Source organism: Plecotus auritus, assembly GCF_963455305.1.
Source record: "Plecotus auritus genome assembly, chromosome: 1".
NCBI classification, from domain to species: Eukaryota; Metazoa; Chordata; class Mammalia; order Chiroptera; family Vespertilionidae; genus Plecotus; species Plecotus auritus.
The window spans coordinates 202495493-202509464 of NC_137770.1; the positions used below are offsets into that span (position 1 = coordinate 202495493).

At 43.1% G+C, this 13972-nt stretch overlaps 1 protein-coding gene across 1 annotated transcript in view; it reads right to left on the reverse strand.

Annotated features, from left to right (window-relative positions):
• Nucleotides 1–1045, reverse strand: part of MOB1B (MOB kinase activator 1B) — a 59585-nt gene extending 58540 nt beyond the window's left edge. The window contains exon 1 of the mRNA XM_080687834.1: nt 707–1045. Coding sequence (XP_080543960.1) covers nt 707–720 — 14 coding nt within the window. The 5' untranslated portion in view covers nt 721–1045. The remainder of the gene's footprint in view (nt 1–706) is intronic.
• Nucleotides 1046–13972: the final 12927 nt, after the last annotated feature.

Sequence of the window (13972 nt, forward strand, 5' to 3'; positions counted from 1 at the left end):
AAACAAGTCCCCAGGGGACCTAATCAACCTAGGGCACACTACCCAAGCCCTAGTTGGTGGTTGTCTGAAAAGATAAAGCCCATATTCTTCAGGAAAGCATGTGACTTGAAGCAAGAAGCTGCTCCAGACCCCAAGACTCCATCAGGCTGTCACCAGGGCGTCCTGACCTGTAAACAGCCTCGTTAAGTGTGTTAACATCCACAGGACTTGTCACCCCAACTTCCTAAAAACCTAAGAGGGAAGTGTACTGGTAAAGGGTCCTGGGGTGACCGGGGGTTGGGGGGAGGTGGGGAGGACGGCGCTCTATCTTCTGTGCTTGGGACACAGAAAAAAAAGCAATGGGCAGGAGACTGAAACAGGCGACGGCACGCGTCGGATATGGGTCATGCGGAGAGTGGGAGGTATTTCTTCAGAGCGTGCAAATAAACAAAACCCAGAGAGGGCGAGGTTGCGGTGATAGAGAAATGCGAACGCAGGCACCGGGTGTGTCGGGACTTGGGGGTCCCCCGCGTGCTCGGGGCGGGCCGGGGAGGCGGCGGCGGCCGGGCAGCGCGAACGCGGGGGCAGGTTCCCGGAGCCCCGCGCGGTGGGAACGCCCGAGCCGGGTAGCGCGGGACCTGGCGGGAGGGGGCCGCGGGCCGAGGCGGGCGGGGGCGGCGGCCCAGGTCGCCTGAACAAAGCCGGCGCGCGGGGCCTGGCTACTCACAACAAGAAGCTCATGTCGGCCGCGGCGCGGGCTGCAGGTCGGTGGTCGCAAGGCCTCGGACGCGGCGGCGGCGGCGGCCCGGGAGGAAGAGAAAAGGAGAGGAAGGCGAGGAGAGGCGGTGCAGGGCAGCGCCGGCGGTTCCGCGGCCGCAACTTGCTCGGCTACTCTAGTTCCAATGGCACGCAGAGGGGGCGGAAGTGGGAAGCGCTCAGCTCGAGTCGCTCAGTGGGAGGGGAAGGAAAGGGAGGCGGGGAAAGGGCGCTCGCCTGCCCCTGAACAACAGCCACCGCTGCCGCCGCAGTGCAACCCCTCGCCTCCTCCTCGCCGGCCCCCAGCTGCCCCCACCCCGCGAACTCTCGCGAGAAAGACGCGTGCCCACTCCGGCCCACGGACTGCGGCTCTGGGTGCTTCGGTTCTGGACGCCTTTGCCGCGCCGCAGCACGCCCCGCGAGGACGCCAAAGCGGCCCGTGCGGATCGAGGCCTGTCCGCCAGGGTGGTGGGTTGTGGCAGAGTGTTCCGAGGTGCTTAGGTGCCTTTCATCCTTCCGGAAGGAAGTGGGCTTCAACTCCGGGATGTCAGGGTCCTGCTCTGAGGGATGGAAATGCCAATCCGAATTTTGCCCACTGTGAATGCCAGCAAACGGTGATGAAAGGTTATGGAGTCTATCTACTACTACATAAAAACAGCAGGAAATTTCATCTGGGTAGAATGGTTTGAGTGTGGTTCTGCCAGGAGAGAGGAAAGGATCTAGCTGGGTTTTCAAGGTCCCTGTTGTTTTAAGGGCATATTTTAAAACCCTGTCAGGACCCATCGCTGTCTGAACAGGCAAGCTAGGCTTTCATCAGCAGCTGGGAAAATGGGAAAACTGCTGTGGTGACATATTCGAACTATGTGGAGCATTCTTGAATAGATTTTAAAGACTTGCCTAGGCCCCTTTAACTTATGTGAAATGCAGGTCCCTCTATAAGAGGAACTGAATCGTTTCTAGATTCTAGAATGGTTTGTGCATCAGGATGCCCAGTGGTTATAATAGACTTGGGCCGCATAAGTGCTCAATCATCATTGCCACTGATGACCAACCTACCACGGCATTATCAGTGGGTACCCATTTACTCTACATGAAAGATGGTCATCTCTAGCAACACCCATCAAACACACAAGTAAGTTTTCAAAGAATCTGAACAAAACTTATATGCAGCTATTAACCCACAGGCTAATAGACTTGAAGGAGGTGCCAATATGAAATACGTACAATTGAGTGTATTCACTATTCGCTTGGTATTTTGCTAAATCAAACTACGTTTTAAAATAGAATAATAATTGAAATCTTGACACTATCACGGGAACAGCAGAGGTCCCTAGAAGAATTTGAGAAGACCTAAAGGCTCAAAAGATGCAGGAAAGATGGCAAAAGGAGGATTCATCTTAATATTATGTCAATATATTTCTAGATATTGATATGCTACTAACTTAATTCCTTAAGACTCTACTGAAAATAAAACTTGAGATACCATATTAGGAAATTATGTTTGGGAAGGATAAGTCAGTTAACCTATTAGAACAGCAGTGTCACCCCTTTTAAAATGAGGGCCTTGGATTATTACATGATCTTTAAGATATTGTCCAGTTCTAAAAGTCTGTCATGCTAGGGGCATCCTTCAGATTTTTGGCAGACAGTTCCTATCTGCTCTCTGATTTGGTAAGGTGGCTTATGTAGCCTTGCTTTTGGTTTAACACAATTTAGATGAATTTTATGACACTAACAGGGCAATGACTGGTAGAGGAAAGAAGCTGCAAAGATAGCTGATGAGTTCTTCAATTAGGAGAGTTGCCTAAAATTAATAGCTGATATAACTTAAATATATTGGACCTAAAAATGAGAGAGCTGTCATGTTAATAATACAGAATATAATTCCAGAGATTAGTCATTCAAATCACATAATAGCTGTCACTTAAAATTATTTAGCACTGCAAAAACATTGAAAAATCTATAATCAAAGCGAGAGTATATTTTTAAATACACATTTCTAATTCCAATTTCTTCACCAATTCATAGAGGGTGTGGCAAATGTAGGTTTATAGTTGTTTCATTGGAAAATAATACAATAATTAATAATATAAGAATAGACTCTTTTCACATACAACTGTAAACCTGCTTTTGCCCCACTGTATATTTCATACCACTCCCTAAAATTTCAATTTCAAGAAATTATTCTCCAAATCAAAATCTTATTTTATTTATAAATCTTTGTTTATGAAGCAAGATTCTTAAAATGTATATTCTATCTGCCAATTTTTCAAAGATTTGAAATTAAAAAATGAATAGGAGTAGGTCTATGCCCTCAAATACTTTTAAATATTCATTTGAGTTACTTGTCATAACAAGTAAGTATATTTGTATAAATATAAACAAACAAGGTAATTACAAAGTGTGGTAAGATATGAAATAAACAGAATAATGTGATTGAGCGTAATGGTGAAGGAATAGGACCTAATTTAGATTGAGTGATTAAGAAAGGCCTTTCTAAGGAGGTAACATTTTTCTGAGACCTGAAGGAAAAGAAGGAGCCAGCTTTGCAGAGTGCTAGGGGATGAACATTTTCTGGTAGAGAGAATAGCAAGTGCACATGCTATAAGATAAGAAAGAGCTTTAAGTGTTCGTAGAACTGACTGGTTATGGCCTGGGCAGAGTGAGCAAGAAGAGTGGCATCAGGCAAGAATGGACTTAATAGAAACAGAGGACAAGGAGGGGCTCACTAGCCTAGGCAAGACATTTTAATTTTATTCTAAGAACATTGAAAAGTCAACAGAGAAGTAAAGTAATACGAGGATAAGATAAAATAATCTGAATAACATTTATTTTAATTTGGAAAATTTCAAGCATATACAAAGGGGAAGAAATTATTTTAATGAATCCAATTATCAGCTCATGATCCCTGATTAACATTTTAGAAAGCTCCCCCTCTCCCTTTTTGTGGAGAATGAACTAGCAGGGACCAACATGTCAGAAGGTAAGCGAGAAGACTAGTGGACTCTTCCAGTTGTTTCTCAAAAGTTGTGATTTGGTGTGGGGTAATGTCATTAATAATAGAAAAAAGAGCGTTGACGTGGTTAGAGTGCTGGCCTGAGCACCCAAGGGTCTCAGGTTAGATTCCAGTCAGATTCCGGTCAAGGCCTCCTACTTGGATTGCAGGTTCAATCCCTGCTCTAGTCTGGGGGCCCCAAGGAAGGCAATCAATCACCAATGGATGTTTCTCTCTCTCTCTCTCTCTCTCTCTCTCATTCCCCCTTCCTTCCCTCCCTCCCTTCCACTCTCTCTAAAAATCAGTGTAAAAATGTTCTCAAGTGAGGATTAACAACAACAAAAAGAATAATCTCAAGGTAATTGCAGTAAAATAAAATGTTCCATTTTGGATATATTAACTTTGAGACTTTTTTAATATTTTTATTTTACTTATATTTTTATTGATTTCAGAGAGGAAGGGAGAGTGAAATAGAGATAAAAACATCAATGATGAGAGAGAATCATTGATTGGCTGCCTCCTGCACACCCCCTACTGAGGATCAAGCCACAATCTGGGCATATGCCCTTGACCAGAATCAAACCTGGGACCTTTCAGGCCACAGGCCCACTGAGCTAAACTGGCTAGGGGCAAGACGTTTTTTTAGACATCAAAGTAGTGATGTCAGGTAGAGTGTTTTTTTGTTTGTTTGTTTTAATATATTTTATTGATTTTTCACAGAGAGAAAAGGAGAGGGACAGAGAGTTAGAAACATCGATGAGAGAGAAACATCAATTCAGCTGCCTCCCACCGGGGATACGCCCGCAACCAAGGCACATGCCCTTGACCGGAATCGAACCTGGGACCCTTCAGTCTGCAGCCCGACACTCTATCCACTGAGCCAAACAGGCCAGGGCTGATGTCAGGTAGAGTTTTGATACTATGCAAAGCCTGAGGAGAGGTTAGAACTAGAGTATGAATGCAGGAGTCCTCAGTAAGTAAAAGTATTTGAAGCCATAATTTGGGCTTCCAAATCAGAATTTTTATGCCAAATAAGAATAGACTTAGCAAAATGTTACCTTTATGCATCTGTGTTTCTTATTGCTTTACTTCTCTCCCCAGATATCTCAGGTTTCTGATCACCATTTACCACCTCTCCCTCAGTGTAATTATAGTCTCCTTTTCCCTCAATGTGAGGGTTTCTAGAACCTTAAAGAAAATAATTCATCATACCTTTTTATCAGATGAATTAATCACTTCCAATGTGTTAATTAATATGTTTCCCTCCTAGATAAAATAACACCAGTTAAAGCCAGGTTTCCAAATTGTAGATGAGGAAAAATTTCTTCTTACAGAGTATTTTAGTTTAAAAAAATCGAATAGGAATGATTGAATTATTATTATAATATCACCATTTTTGCAACTCCTAATAGATTAATGAATCTGGGTATTGAACACCATTGGCTGCTAGTATAACAAGAGAGACAAGCATACTTTTTGTGTATCCTAATGAAAGAATACTAGTATATTACCTGTGAAGATATCTTGCCAACAAAATAGAACCTAAATTTGGTCAAGCGTCTACCAAATTACAGGAAATACAGGGAACAGAAGAATATGGTAAAGAACATGTGAAATGACCCTACATGGATGCAATCAGCAAAATTCAAACTGTGGGGAAACTATGCAGGACCCAATTTCTTCAACAAATGAATTGCAAGGCAAAAATAGAGCTGAAGGAGAAATCTAGAGGTTAAAGAAACATAAGAGGCATATCAGCCAATTATAATGTGTGCACTTATTTGCATTCTGGTTCAAAAGAGCAATCTGAAAAAGAACAATAACAAATGTTTATGTCATTTATAGGCAGCTGAAAAATTTGAACACCGGATATCTGATGATTCTATGTACCAATTATTAATTGTGCTGATGATGTGGTTAAAGAGCCTTTATTTTTTAGAAATATTAATGTAATTATTTACAGATGAAATAACATGCCTGGAATTTGCTGCAGAATAATGTAGAAGGGAGAGTAGGAATACAGATGAAAAGAAACTGGCTATGAGTTGATAAGTACATGAGGATCATTATACTGTGCTGTCTACTTTTGCTTAGTTTTGAAATTTTCCATAATAAAAAGAAAAGCAAACAAATACCAGGTTTCCTTTTGAAGAGGCCTAACAGAAGTGTTATTAATGATGGGAATGGAAAATTTGCTGGTAAATTTGCTGATGATTTTTTGGACTAGAGAGTTCTTCACATTAGCCAGCTTTTTCTAAATATATAAAGATGCTCTTGTACCTATAAAACTAAAAGCAAACGCTATCAATGCCAGAGAGATAAATACTGAATTCACACCCTGTGGCTAACTCTGGTATTTCTTGAGTGGCTGTTCAATTCTGATTCAGAAATATGATCTGACTCTGAAGGAATAGATACCTAAAAAACAGATGCTAGAAAAAAGTATACCAGGACAACAAATTCTTAGTAACCTCATAAAATGCATTCTGTTGTGCAGGAGTGTTTGGGTTATATAATGTCTACATTGATGTACTTATTGCATTCAGTTAGTTTATTACATGAGATTATTTTTATAGCTACCATATATTGAATATTTCTGATGGACCAGTCACTCTGCTAAGCTTTTCATATACTCTAGTTCATTTACTTTTTACACTGCCTCATGAGGTTGATATTGTGTTACTTTTCCCCTTTTATAGATAAGGAAATTAGTGCTGAAAGGTTATATATGTAATTTGTTCGAGATCACATAACTAGTGAATACAATCTGAATTCAGTAATATCTAATTCCTTTTCCCTTTTCCCAGGATGACCATATATCCCAACTGGCTGCACCTTAAAAATATCCTAAGTTAGAAAGAGTAGATTCTGAATGAATTTCAGCATTCTACACAATCATACTTAACATAGATAGCAATTCAATTTGACCCTTATCAATGCTCTTTAGATTTTAATTCTGTGTCTTACTTCATTAAAGACAAGCCTATGTATGGTTCTAAATGCTTCTCAAGGACATATTGTTTTGACACAATAGAAGAGAATGGAAATACAAAAGATTGGTTCATGAAGCTTGTCTCTCAATGCATTCATTTATCACTGAAAGCCAGAAAGCATCAAAACACAAAGCGTCTTATTTAACACTAGTGGCCCGGTATATGAATTTCGTGCACATTAAAAGGGGATTAATTAGAGGAAATAATTTAATATTGCTATTTGCCCTTTCTCTATAATAGAAGTGACAGAGATGAAAGAAAATTAGTAAAATGTATATGAAAACCTTCCTCCTGTCAGAGTCTGGGGCACACCATGGGACCCAGAGTCAAGAACCCACCTACCCACATGGGCCTCAAAATCACGTGAGACCCAGACCCAGCCCCCCCCCCCCCCCCCCCCCGCCGCCTCATTGGGATAGATCCAGACCTGGCTAGTTCCACCCTTGTCACGCCCCGCCGGGCAGGGAACATAGCCTCAGGTCCCCTGGCCCGGCACCAGGATGGGGGATGTGGCCTGAGGTCCCCCAGCCCAGACCGGGGTGGGGGGGCATGCCTTGAGATCCCCCGTCAAGCCCCACCAGGTGTGGGACATGGCCTGAGATCCCCTGTCAAGCCCTGCTGGGTGAGGGGCATGGCCTTAGGTCCCCCATCAAGCCTCGCCAGGCGGGGCGGGGGGAGGGGGGGTGCAGCCTCAGGTCCCCTGTCAAGCCCCATCAGCAGAGGGGTGCGGCCTGAGTTCCCCCGACCCAGCACTGGGGGTGCACCTTGAGGTCCCCTGTCAAGCCCTACCAGGCAGGGGGACGCAGCCTCAGGTCCCTTGGCTCAGTGCTGGGGCGGGATGTGCAGCCTGAAGTCCCCTGTCAAGCCCCAACTGGTGGGGGGTGCAGCCTGAGGTCCCCTGGCCTGGCACTGGGGTGGGGGGAGCAGCCTGAGGTCCCCTAGCCCAGCACCAGGACAGGAAGTGCACCTTGAGGTCCCCTGTCAAGCCCCACGGGGGTAGGGGAGGGCATAGCCTCAGGTTCCTGCTGATTGCTTGTTAAGACTCCTTATGGGAACTTGGCCTCAGCTGTGGGTGCATCCATCTTTGTGATGGAGCGATGGTTAATTAGCATATTCCCTCTTTATTAGATAGGATGTTATAGTGGAAGAAGGACTCTTCCATTGGCCCCAAACCTAACTCAATACCCTCCCCTTCAAGCTGTTCATTCTTTTGAAGGCAAGGATAGTGTAATAGAATGCTAGATTTAAAGGAACAATGAGGTGCAAGTTGTTCATTTATTCATTCAACAACTATTATCTACTCTGAGCCTCTGTGAGCAGAAAACACGGATATAGTCCCTGCCATAAAAAATCCTATAGGTCATTGGGAAATATAGGCAATCAAACAAATAAAAGTAAAATTAGAAACTGTATCAGTGCCAGTGTCCATGAGTGTATATTGCAGGAACCTCACCGATTTTGGTGGTCAGAGAATTGGATCCTGTGCATTTAGAAGTGAATAGTATGCATTTAAATTCCTGCTATATTTATAAAAGTGCCAGGACGTAGTTTGTGAGAAGCCAGCATTTTAGAACTTGTCAGAAAGTGCTACTTGCAGTATAATTTTGAGGCTCCTAGTCTATAGGACAAAAATTATAAAATATTTCTTGCATGGGCTTTGTACTTGCTCAATAAATGAATTTCTTGATCTATCAAGTTTACCGTTGTTCATAATTATTTGTTTTTTTCCCAATAAACTTAAACCATGAAGCCACTTTCTCAGTCAGCTGCATGGGGAGAAGGAGGAGGCAGGGTCCTTTTTGAACCTATTCAAAGCTGCTTTTCTCAAATTGATAGGACACTGCCAAGGTCAGCAAGCCTAAAATTAACTCCACCAGCTGTGTTTTGTTTTGCTTCATATAGCGCATGGGCTCAGGGGGCTTAATCTGCTAGGCTTGCTTGCTGCTTCAATGTGCGCTTAAAAGTTTGTTTGCCTGGAGTGCATGTTGTGCATAAAGACATGGTAACAAAGCAGCTTGAGAGTATATGGGGACTAAATGAATAAGTCTATCCATTAATCTCAAAAAAGCCTAGCAACAATGTGGGGGGGGGGGGGGCGGGGGTGGAGGAGTCACCACTGAATATGTCAGATGAGCAGCTTAACTTTTAACCTTGCTGAAGTTTCCCACAGGCTACTGATGTGCTGTCAAGAACCAAGAGATGAGGATGTAGTTTCAAGGACTCTGTTTTTAGCCCAACCCTCTCCAGGAGGTTCTTTAACATGAAGGACCATATATAGACATAGAGTATCCCAACTGGCTGCACCTTAAAAATATCCTAAGAATCAGCAGCTGTTACTTTCACCCACACAAATTCACAGTTGGCATAATTAAGTAGAGCCTGTTCTCAAGAACTGCAGCCCTTGGGTTGTGCCCTAAGTACTTATGCTGCTCCCCCCATTCTCTTCTCCATTGCCTTCTTCAGAGTAACCTAAAGCAGAATGGATAAATGAAAGGGATTGTGTTTGAGCAGTTCGGGGTTTGCATCAATGTAAATAATGAAATGTGGAAGGCAGATCTTCCAATATGGTCTTGAATCCCTGCCTATATGACCACTGGACTCCAGAGACTCTAGGCAGTCCCTGGTCTTGGCCATTTATTCTCTCACACCCCCTCTTGGCATCTCTCTCATGTTTTCCATAGTTGTCATAGTCACAACCATAGCAACCTGAGCAGGCCACAATCCTCTTATAGCTGGAGACATGAGATACAGCTTTGCACAGTATAATTCCCCTGTCTTGCACCAACTGGAATCTGGTTCCAGATAGTCAAACCATTTGTTTTTCCTCCAGAGAGTTATTCCAAATCCTCCCAAAACATCACTGTTCCTATAAAACTAAAAGCAAATGCTATCAATGCCTGAGAGATAAATACTGAATTCACACACCCTGTGGCTAATTCTGGTATTTCTCCCTAAGGTCCTTAAGGTCTGAGTGGCATCAGGGCAACCAGGGAGCATTACAGAGAAGACCAAGGTAATCAATCTTACCTTGAAATTTGACCAAGTATTTCCAAATCCCTTATTTATAGGTTGCACTCTGTGTTTCCACACCAGTCATTCCATTTGAGTACAGGATAAAGGGACGTAGTAAAATAAAACCATTGTGGGCACGAAGATTTCCTATCCAAAATGGAGCTTTTAAAGGGAGTGATCTTGTTTTGCTTTTGTTTTTTCCCTTTTTATTGAATTTATTGGGTGACACTGGTTAACAAAATTATACAAGTTTCAAGTGTACGATTCTACATCATCTGTACACTGTATTGTGTGTTCACAACCTCAAGTCATCTCCATCCATCACCATTTATCCCCTAAAGGGAGTGATCTTGTAATGCACTCCTTATAATGGACCTATCTGAGACCTTCCAGAAGCCCTGCAGGATAAAGGGCTCAGACTCAGTCAGTAACATTTATTAAAGATCTACCATAAACCAGTTATCGTGCTAAGAGTGAGGATACAAAAGAGATATACAACATCACAACCCTCAAGGAGCTTGTTTCTAGTGGCAGAGACTGACATATCCTATATAATAAAAGCCTAATATGCTAAGTGTCCGGTCATCTGGTTGTCCATTCAACCAATCAAAGCGTAATATGCTAATGATATGCTAAGGCCGCTCAACCACTCGCTATGACATGCACTGACCACCAGGGGGTAGACACTTCAACCGATAGGTTAGCTTGCTGCTGGGGTCCAGCCGATCAGTCCCTCCCCGGCTGGCCAATCTCCTGTGTCCCTCCCCAGCCCCAATCGTGCACCAGTGGGGTCCCTCGGCCTGTCCTGCACCCGCTCACATTCCGGGACCCCTTTAGGGATGTCGGAGAGCTGGTTTCGGCCCGATCCCACAGGCCAGGCCAAGAGATCCCATTGGTACACGAATTCGTGCACCGGGCCTCTAGTAAACAAGTAATTACAGTACAAAATGATCCCTCTTACAATAGATTACACGGAAAGGGCTACAGGAGCTCAGCTGGTGAAGGAATGTCACTTAATTTGAGGAGAATATAAGGGAAAGAGTTTTACCACAAAAATGAGTCTTAAAGGGTTATTAGACTTTCTCCAGGTGAGGAAGTAAGGATGGAGGAGTAAGAGGCAGAGAAGGCACTGCAGGAAGATGATGAAACATGTGAAAGCCAGAGTCATGGAAAAAAGAACCAACATGCATAGAGGAAGGAAATGTTCACTTTTACAACCATTGATACCTTAACATGAACTCTCATTCATTCATTCAACAAATATTTATTAAGCCCTAACTATATGCTAGTTATTTATGTAAGCCCTGGGGGATATACGATAAGTTTCAAAACAGACAAAGTCGCTGACCCCAAGTGTTTACTTTCTAGTAGGGAGAAGATATTCAGAGTTTAACGCAGCATATTAATTCTCTAGTTGTATTTACATTTTAATTATCCCTAATTATGACATGACGTCTCATGTCTATTGAATATTTTAAAAGAATAGAAGCATCAGGAATCAAGTAGGGAAGAAATTCTGGAATCACAATATAAAGATAAAAGGTCTTCTGACTACCAGACAGACAATAGTTCCAATGCTCATTTGAACTCTGCTACAGCCAATAACTACAGAATCACAAATTCAATCCTATAGGAGGTTCTGTGAATATTTCAAGTACAGCCTTTATCCATGAACTCAATGACTGCATGGCCAAATGGCAGGTCTAAAATTGGAGCATGTATATGTGTGTGTATAAAGAAGTTAAGATGGACCCACAACTCTGTTCCTAGGAAGAAAGCTTTCCCCTTCTCCCCGGGCAACCTCCAAGGACCTGCATCATCTATCAGTGTCATTGTCACAGGGCTGTTAGCTTGCAATTTCCATAAACCTTCCCTGGATCATAAAAACAAACCTCACTGGGAGTGAGGGTGAGGGATGTGGCTACACAGCATGGCTCAAAAAGTCAGTTCATCCCAGGAGGCCCCAGTGGTTTCTTTGGACAGGACTGAAAGCAGCTCTTTGTTCTCTGTGATGCTCTGGAGCCAACTGTGGCTGCCTGTCCTGCCATGGCTCTTAGAGCACTTGTATCATGAAAGCTGGAAAGAGACCACAGAATCTTCAGGAAATTAGGGGAACTAATATTTACTTTCTGCTGTGTAATTTTCTGCCAGTAATTTTGCAAAACTCTTTATATAATTCTCACCACAACCCTATGAGGCGGATGCTGGTTGTCCCAGTCCTATGGATGGGGATGTTAAATCACACCTAGTGTAACACCAGTAGATCCTGAATTTGAACCCAGGTCTATCTGATTCATGTAAAATCAGACACATCCCAGGACTGTGTATTATGGAACAGTTGGGATTTTAAGTGGCACACAGCACAGCATTCTATATATATAAAAGCCTAAGCGACCGTTACAACCAAACGACTGGAACAACTGGAATTACCCGTTGACCAGTTGCTATGACGCGCACTGACCACCAGGGGGCAGACGCTCAATGCAGGAGCTGCCTCCTGGTGATCAGTGCACTCCCACAGGGGTAGTGCTGCTCAGCCAGAAGCCAGGCTCACAGCTGGTGAGTGCAGCTGCAGTGGTGCGGCGGCGACCGGGATGAGCGTGAGGGGCACCTGGCCCCGGCTTGGGCTCCTCCCTGGCCGCCTGCCATTTGGCACACTGCTACATCCTTCTGGGGATGTCTAACTGCCGGGTTAGGCCCGATCCCCGCAGGCCAGGCTGAGGGAACCCTCCCACCCCGTGCATAAATCCATGCACCGGGCCTTAGTTATATAATATTGAATCACATATTAGGAAAATTATTTCCTTTTAAGTTCACTTTCATTTCTTCTGATTATATCAGGCTTCAGACTCAGAGACTTCAGCAGGCAACAACATTTAGCTAGAGTTTAATATCATTTTGCTCTTACTGACTTTATATGTTTTACTACATAAGGTGTGTGATACTGGTTTTCATTTATAATAGTGATATAAAGTAAAGCCTATTTGTTAAACTAAAGATCATACTATCCAGATGCAGCTACTTACTAGCTGTATGACCGTGGGTGAGTTAACGCTCAATTTCCTCGATTGTAAAACAGGTTTAATGTTAATGTTGATGAGTGGATTCAGTGGGATATTGCATGACAAGCACTTGGAACAATATTTAAAATATATTGCTGCTTAGTAAAAGTTTAAAAGAAAATGAGCTGATTTAAATCAGGGTTTCTCATCTTTGGCACTGCTGACATTTGGCACTTTTTCATGGTAAGCTGTGCTGTGTATTGTAGGATGCTTGCCAGTATCCTTGACTTTTTCCACTAGATGCCAGTAGCACCCAGTTATGACAAATGAAAATGTCTCCAGACATTGACAAATGTCCTCCTGGGGGAAAATCACTCCTAGTTGAGAATCATTGATTTAAAGGAAAACATTAGGTAAAAACCATGCTTAGATATGACAAACATCTAAACGTGTTATGGGAGAAAACTAAAGCTTGGGAGACACTGCTCTAAGACAGCGCTATTTAAAATGTAATTCTAAAAGTCAGAAATGACTTTTTTTTTAAAAAAACATTTTCATTGACTGCAGAGAGGAAGGGAGAGAGAGAGATGGGAACATCAATGATGAGAGAGAATCATTGATTGGCTGCCTCCTGCACATTCCCTATTGGGGATTGAGCCCACAACCCGGGCATGTGCCCTTGACCGGAATCAAACCTGGGACCCTTCATTCCACAAGCTCTATCCATTGAGCCAAACCTGCTAGGTCAGAAATTACTATTTTTATTTGCATGTTTATGAATATGTTCTAAGTTTCCTATCAAAGCTAAAACTATTCAAACTCAGAAGGAGCTGAGCTTATAAGTACATGTAATTTATCTTTATTTTTCTTTGACCTATAATTTTCTCCTCCTGTCTTCTCTTCCAATCAGTTAGCTATCCAATACCCTCCTCTGCACTCATACCCATGAACTGACTAGGCCAGAAATCCTTTGGCCAGATTTCTCAGACCCCTCCTTCCCCAATCAGGGGTACACTTCCCTGCTTTTTGAATGCATCTAAAAATGTAATTGCTACTCTATCAACGTGTATGTTTTCAGTAACAGACAGCAAAAAACTACAGTCTAAACAGGTTGAAACAATGAGGAAATGTAATGGCTCACAGAAATGAAGTTCAGAGATGGGGAAGGTGTCAGGTTGGTGTTAATTCATTGGCTCCAGCTCCATTTCTCTACCGTTCCCTTGACTCTGCCTCTC